The sequence below is a fragment of the Pollicipes pollicipes genome, unplaced genomic scaffold (genome assembly GCF_011947565.3).
Source record: "Pollicipes pollicipes isolate AB1234 unplaced genomic scaffold, Ppol_2.1 Scaffold_6138;HRSCAF=7277_pilon_pilon_pilon, whole genome shotgun sequence".
Taxonomy (NCBI): Eukaryota; Metazoa; Arthropoda; class Thecostraca; order Pollicipedomorpha; family Pollicipedidae; genus Pollicipes; species Pollicipes pollicipes.
In genome coordinates, this window is record NW_023596818.1 from 6,455,247 (window position 1) to 6,463,272 (window position 8,026).

General features: G+C 50.1%; 1 protein-coding gene across 1 annotated transcript; it reads left to right on the forward strand.

The window, feature by feature from the left end:
• The first annotated feature begins 956 nt into the window (after positions 1-956).
• LOC119106273 (partitioning defective 6 homolog gamma-like) lies at positions 957-7,679 on the forward strand. Its single transcript, XM_037229885.1, has 7 exons — positions 957-1,058; positions 3,043-3,118; positions 3,791-4,016; positions 4,982-5,100; positions 5,499-5,639; positions 6,164-6,289; positions 6,870-7,679. The coding sequence occupies exons 2-7, from the start codon at positions 3,050-3,052 to the stop codon at positions 7,083-7,085; spliced, it is 897 nt and encodes a 298-aa protein (XP_037085780.1). The 5' UTR covers positions 957-1,058; positions 3,043-3,049; the 3' UTR covers positions 7,086-7,679.
• Positions 7,680-8,026: the final 347 nt, after the last annotated feature.

The following is an 8,026-nucleotide window of genomic DNA, read 5'->3' on the forward strand; positions in this document are numbered from 1 at the left end:
CCTGACGGTTTATATGGGATACTGACATCTGTTTAGCAATTCCATACGCCACTTTGCGCAGCAAAGCTCAAGCATCGATCTCACCCGTGACTACAGGATGAAGCCATATCGTATGTTTTGGAAGTTTGAAACCAGGAGCACTTCGAAAGAGACTGGTTAGTGGACTCTGTGTGAGGAAACAGAACGGGTGTGCCGTCGGTGCTGGAATGCCATCAAGATCCTCTTCAACAGCGCATGCTCTGAGTAATTCCTCACGCCTTTTAGAGAAAAATGACATCCGAAAATGTATCATCTCTGTTGAAAGGTCACACGGAAAACGCACAACTTCGGTGAATTTTTATTTGGTGAATTCCTCATTAGGCCGACAAATGCAAACAATGAGATCTTCATGGCTGTGGAAAGCTGTGTGGATACCACAAAAGCCATTTATGGAAGTTCCGAAATTCGACAAGGTGTTTGATATGTCCAGCATACGCAGAAGCGCGGTACTTCCGTATTTTGTTCTATAGTTTCGTACTAGGTATCACGCATTATCAAATGCCAGCACAATGAGCTCTGGGGCCGCGGCTATGAGACTTTGTCCAAGGTCACATCTTCTTCATATTGTAAAAAAGTGCGAATTCAAGTCTGATTTACTGCGAAATTAGGTTGGTCTGGTTTGGACAAGATCTCCCTCGTTCGCTAGAATTGGGGATATCACTATCTTTCAAGTAGGGCACACTCGACATGCAGTCTAGCTCAAAAGCTATAATACGTGCACATATGCACACTTCATGAGAATGAATAGTTATGCTTTGACATTCAACTTGCTTATCTAAATCATCCATAAATGCCAAACAGAGTTTTAAGTTTGTGATACTTTCACCACCAGGGCAGTACTTTAAACGAGGCCTTCGGGCCATTTTTGGAACTGTCACGCCATAATCGTATCTGCTCCCCTTCGCGGTTTATGTGTCATAGCGATAACAGTCGGAGCGCTGGCTAAGTATCGCGGGCGGAGCACTTGGGCTGCTGAAGGCGAGGGATAGTTAATTTTTAGGCAGCAACAACTGGAAAGGGTGCGTACTATGGTTCAAAATGAGAATCACTTAACAAATATTGCTCGTGAGAAGTATTTGGCCGCTTTTGGTGTGTGCGTCTCACCATTATTGTCGCTGGTAACCACCACATTGCAACCTGCTTTTCTTAGGTTGCTATGTGCCCGCATATCAGCCTGGGTTAATCATGAGGATGAAAACATGGCCATCTTGCTGTGCCTGCCGCTCTGCTAAATATATTAAGATGTTAGTTGTGTAATGTGGATTGGTGTATAGCTAGCCAGTCTGCATCCAGTAGGGATACTGAAAATGTTGAAAGGATAAGGAGTATTAAAAGTTATCTAATCTTGGTTAACCAGAAAACTAAAATATTCATATGGTAGGTGACACTTTTAAAACCATGATTAATTCTGAACATATCAAATATGTTGTTCTGTCATTTCTGCTCTTTGTCTTCTGACCTTGATCATCACCTGATAGCATGCCTTGTCATATAGATTGGGAACTATGTTTGTTTATGATGCAGGTAAGTGGATGAAAAACATGCTGGCTGCATTTCACATACACATGTGTGGACAATAAAAAGTGAGTCTGGTATAATTGCTGGCATGGTAATAATTCAGGACAAAACTAGATCAAAAGCATTCTACTACATTTTGTGTCTTCAAATTCTCAAATGAATGCTCTACATGCTAAATCCCATAATGTGCATGCTTGGTTGACAAGTGCACATGACTGGAATTAATACAAGCAGAATGTGAAGAGGCTGGACTGGACTACCCTCTTGATTTCAGGTTGTTATTAGAATGGAAGTTAAATTTTCTGTATTCAGCTGTCATTCATATACTGTAAAGCTTAGCTAAACCAGTCTATCCATTTTCTGTAAGCATGTTTGTAAGTAATGGCATTGAACTGAGACTGTGTCGCTGCACATCAAAATTCAACTGTATACTCATGATATAAGTCATAGCCCGCTATACGCCAGACATACTGTTAGGAAATGCAGCTAGGTATAAAAACACACTGGTGTCATGACAGATAGATAGATAGATAGATAGATAGATAGACAGACAGATAGACAGATAGATAGATAGATGGATAGATAGACATAGATAGGCAGAAAGATAGACAGATAGACAGATAGACAGATAGATAGATAGATAGATAGATAATAGATAGATCATATATATATATATATATATGTGTATATATATATGTGTATATATATATATATATATATATATATATATATATATATATATATATATATGCATATGAATGGCTCAATCTTGCAAAAGGAATACACAAATATAAGTGAGAATGTGAAGAATATCAAGCCTTGTTTATGCTCTTTTGTGGATAATAAGGTCATTTGGTATGGCATGTAAGAAAAATGCATGGGTGCTATGCAAAAATGGCCAAAGATTAATTAAGTATGGGTTCAGTATTTATCAATCCCATGGTTTGGTCTGTTTGTTTTCATGATATTAATGTTTGGTAATACATGAGGAACCAGAGACAGTGAGAATGCATGTGTTGGTTTTTAATTTCATTCATTAAGTTGATGCTGCTGTGAAGATATTTTTCATTAAACCATGTTTAAATAATTGAAATGAAGCAATATAAACTGCCTATAGTTCCCATATTTATTTTTAGGGAAAGAACTGTTTGACTGAAGTAAAGACGACTGAGGATCCCAAATACATTGTCACAGAGCATTAATGTATCCAAATGTGTGCCTTTGTTTGTCATGATGCCAGCCTTTTTTAATTGGTTAGCATCAAGCCAGGTATGTGGCCACTTGCAGGCAGTCCAACTCCAGAAATGTGAATATGTGTCAGCAGTCTGGCTGGTGCCAACAGCAAGACTGCCTCACATGTCTTCCTTCAAAGTGTTCTTGGGTTGTTGTATTGTGTGTCACAGTGTGAAACAGATCTCAGGCCTCTGCTAACTTTGGTTTTGTAGCATTCATTTTTCCTCATATTCATAAGTTGTCCTTTGACAGGTGAAACATGTCTAAACATTATCAAAAGATGCAGTCTGGGCATCCTCTTTCTCCACTCATAGAGGTGAAATCAAAGGTAAGGTTTCAGCCATCTGGTTCTGTTGGAAGCACAGTAGTGTGTGTGGTCCTTTTTGTTTGCAATGTGAGTAATGTTTATATGATGCATCAACTGCAGACATGCACATACACAACAAACATCATACCCATTGTATTTTTATTTGTAAATGTTGGAAGCTGCAGCAGAGACAACAGAGTTATGGAATTTTGATATAAGAAATAAAAATTCTTGCTTGTCCTCTCACACTTGGCCAGGTAACTTGGAGTATTATTCCAAGCTATTTCAAATAATTTCACACCTAACCAAACATAAAGGGAAAAGTTAAGTACTTAAAAGTAACAGTAAAGGAGTGTAAAAGTAGTCACAGTGACAGTTGGCAGCTGCCAATACACTGTTTCATCCCTGGCCAAACTGCAGTCGCTGGTGCTAATAGCACAGTATATGCTTGTATTTGCTCCAGCTGGGTTAATGCATGTCCATTGTCATGATCTGGCCTTTCTCTGGGGGATGAGAATCTGACGGCGAATTCTTCGGACACCTCATCTCTCAACAGGCCACATGGATATGATACTTGGTGCTTTAGGCATATTCTACTAGGTATTTCCCGACTGGGAAGCAGTGCAGCAAAAATAGGCAGCTCCCGACGGCCTCGGTCGGCGGCGTCGGTGCTAATTCGCGGCCTTCGGGCAGTTCGACGCAGAGTTCCGACGCTACAGTATAGAGCGGGGTAAGATGAAGCGCTTCGACGAGCTGTACCAGCTGCTGCAGCGGCTCCACTTCCTGGAGGACATCCCGTTCACGGTCAGCTACACCGACCCCAAGGACGGCTACCTGCTGCCCATCAACAATGACGACAACTTCGCCAAGTCGCTGGAGTGCGCCCGGCCGCTGCTCAGGATCATCCTGCAGCGAAAAGGTACGGCTCCTGACCAGGTCCCGCTGGGAAAAATACAGTTCTTGTTCGGATCTTACTGTGGGAATGTGCGGTCCGGGTTCAGATCCGACGGCAGAAATGTGCGACCCGTGGCGAATCCGTTATCGAAAAGGTTCGACACCGTTCAGATCCAACTACACAGCGCGGGCATTAAATGCACGTGTGTGTTTCGGCTCCGTCACAGTAAAACCTGAGCTGCGGAAACTTGTAGCCGTGTCCTGCAACACGAAGGTGCGACCAACAACATTCTGTGTAATCAGTCTGGTTATGACGGCGGTGTCATTACACGAATTAGGGCACCACTTACGCGGGGTCGTCCGTTCACGGTTTTGCAACATGCCTGCCGACTCTGGAGCCCTCAGTGGTGTCGCCCAGAGTGACACTGACTGACCGACTCTGATACTGACTGGCTCTGATACTGACTGACTCTGATACTGAATGGCTCTGATACTGACTGACTCTGATACTGACTGGCCCTGATACTGACCAGCTATGATACTGGCCGACTGTTATTTTGACCTGGTCTGATACTGACCTTCTCTAGTACCGACCAGCTCTGATTTTGACTGGCTCTGATACTGACTGCCTATGATACTGACCAGCTCTGATTTTGACCAGCTGTGATACTGACCTGCTATGATACTGACCGACTCTAATACTGACCGGCTCTGACTTTGACCAGCTCTGATACCGACAGGCTCTAATACTGACCAATTGACTGATACCAGCTGGCAAGCTCGGGCCGCCTGCTTTCCCGCTTTCGTGCGAAATTCTGTAGCGCAACGCGTAGAAAGTGGTGCTCCCTTTGTTCTGAAAGGGCTGCATTACTGGTCCTGGATGGCTTCAATTTAGACTGTGGGCGCCATGTGGCCTTTTTCCTCTGTATTACTGGTCTGAAGCGTTGAGAAAATGCCCTGCCCTTTTGCTGATGTTGACTCGCTCTTCAGGGGAGAACATGTGGGACGTCAGCGGGTCTTCCACCATGAAGAGGGGCAAGTTCTTGCCGCAGCTGATCGGCTCGCCGAAGGCCAAGCCGCCCATCTCCTACCCGGAGGACTTCCGTCAGGTACGCTCCGCGCTGCCGTAGCGCGCGGTGGTGGACGTATATACAGAGCCGGGGTCGCGCATGACGTCAGGCATCATGGCCTGGCATTAGGCATGTCCCCGTGGTGGCCTGAGTCTGTGAAAGGGTACAGGCCCAAAGTATCTCTGTGTCCGTCCACGTCTCTGCACGTCTCTGTTTGTGTCCGGCAGGTGGCCCAGATCGTCGACGTGAACACCGTGCCGGAGTCCGTGACCTGACGTCTCTGTTTGTGTCCGGCAGGTGGCCCAGATCAGCGACGTGGACATTGTGCTGTTGTCTGTGACCTGATGTCTCTGTGTGTACCCGGCAGGCGGCCCAGATCATCGACGTGGACATCGTGCCGAAGTCTGTGACTTGACGTCTCTGTGTGTGTCCGGCAGGTGGCCCAGATCATCGACGTGGACATCGTGCCGGAGCGTTGCCGGCGCGTGCGCTTGCTTAAGCACGGCTCCGAGAAGCCGCTGGGCTTCTACATCCGGGACGGCACCAGTCTGCGCGTGACGCCCACCGGGCTGGAGAAGGTCGGTCAGCGGGACTGACCTCGGGCCGCGGCCGCCGGGTGGCGCATCGCGCGGCTTGACAGTCCGAGCCGTCCCTCATGACTTGCACGCCTTCTGTTGTGTTGCGCTGTGTGGGACTGCTCACCTGTTGTGTTACGTCGGAGAGATGGAGGGATCTGGAGCGTCGCATTTCTGGGTTCTGGTAGACACTGAGTCCGAGTTTGAACAGCTAGCTATACCACTTGCGTATCTCAGCTCAATAACACGTATGCGTTAATCAACGAACTGACATGCACAAGGAACGCATCGTAGCTTTGTCCTTTGGCAAATGGAACGTGCTAAACAAAAAGAAATCTTGTTCTGCGCGCCTCAGTACGCTGTTTTCATGGGCTAAGGGTTGTGAGTAGTCCAGGGTCACGATGTAAAACCCATCGCTAAACACTGGACATCTTCACTTCCCGCTGCGCATTAGCGGAAGTCGCGCGGCGTCGCTGGTGAGCATCGCCGCTGGCAGGCCCGCTAACGCCCGTGGCCGGCGCGCGCAGGTGCCGGGCATCTTCATCTCGCGGCTGGTGCCGGGCGGTCTGGCGGAGAGCACGGGGCTGCTGGCCGTCAACGACGAGGTGCTCGAGGTGAACGGCATCGAGGTGGCCGGCAAGACACTGGACCAGGTGCGTGGCGGCGGCGGGGCGGGGTCGGGGCGGGCGCGGGCGCGGGCTCGGCTGGCTGCTGGACATGTGCCTGCAGGCAGCTGGTATTGCCGGCATCAGTGCGGTCTCGTGCGCTTCTTGAGGAGCTTCCTGGGGGCAGTCTGCAAGGGGTCACGTGTTATGCTGCGGCCGACAGGAGATGGTTAGGCCTGTGTGGTGCATGGCGTAATACATTGATATCATTCTGTCGTTCTCCCACGATTCGGTCTTATCTGTTGCAGTCTTGTCAGCGTACATCCGGTCTTATCTGCGGTGTGTTTGCCCTGTCTCCATCCATCGCAGGGCGGTGGCAAGTCACATGTTCCAAGGCCACGACGAGCGGTTGTGTTATTCGCAGGCTCCTGACCTGCACTTGATGTTTACCATCCGATGAACGTCGCATGTAATCGCCCGAGGCATGTCGTGACTCGCACGAACTGCTACGCAACATGAGATCCACTCCCCCCCCCCTGGCATACCTCCCCAGAGGGGCGGTAACTGATCAACATATGCTCGTGTCACTTGGTTCCGATGATGATGATGACGACCACGCTGTCTCCAGGTGACTGACATGATGGTGGCCAACTCGTCGAACCTGATCGTGACGGTGAAGCCGGCCAACCAGCGCTACCCGCTGGAGGCGGAGCGGGGCAGCAGCGCGCGCACCTCCCAGCTGAGCCGCGCGTCGGCCCACTCGGCCCACACGTCGCGCAGCTCCGACGACGGCGACGACATCTCGCTGCTGGCCTCCCGCTCCGACGGCGTGCTCCACCTGTGAGGCGCGCCGCCGCCCGCGGCTGGAGCGGGCCGCCGCTCCGGCGCTCCTGGCTGGTGTCGGGGGAGATGCGGCGCCACCGAGCGGCGGCGGAGAGGCGTGGCGCCGCTGGGTGACGTCACTGGTGCTGCGATCCCGGGCAGCGACGCCGCCGGTTGTACCACATTGGTGCATTCCTCTGCCGCCGCGGCCGCCGCCGTGGTGCATTTCTCGGGAGTGACGTCACTTGTGCTGGATTCCTGAGGAGTGACGTCACCAGCGGCGCGACTCGGAGGAGTGACACAGCCGGTTGTGCCACGTTGGCAATGACGTCACTGGAGATGTGCGTCTGCGCGATGACGTCACTGGGGTCGCACCTCTGACGATTACGTCACTGGTACCGCGCCTGCAAGCAGAACAGGTGTGAGTGCCACCGAGAACGGTCCCGACCGTATTAGGCGCCGTGGTGCCAGCCTTTTGATGCCTGGCCAACTTTTGCCGGCCGATCATGAGCCTTTTGAACTTGGCGCGAGCAGAAAGTCGTGCCCGCTCCTTCCATTGCGCAGCTCTGTTGGTTGTTATGCTGAACGCGCCGATGTATTTGGCCGCCCAGTTCCGGTCCACGCGGTGTGTCGTCGGCGACAGGTGCGGCTGGCCGCTGCCGCCTCGCCGGGCTGTCTGTCGCGCCCGTTGGCGGGGCACGAACAAGGAGCCGCTGCAGCCATTCCCTTTTGAGCAGCTCTGGTAGCCACGGTCTCGGACATGTGTTTCAGCGCCGTCAGTGACGTCAGTGTGGACGACGCAGCGGCGCGGTGCTTGACTGATGCTTCTTACGTGCAGGTGGTGTGTGACTGATGCTAGTTACGTAAGTCTGGTATGCGACTGATGAAAGTCATGTGCGTCTGGTGCGTGCGTATGTGTCTTACGCGAGTTATGTACGTCTGGTGTGACTGACAATGGTTCTG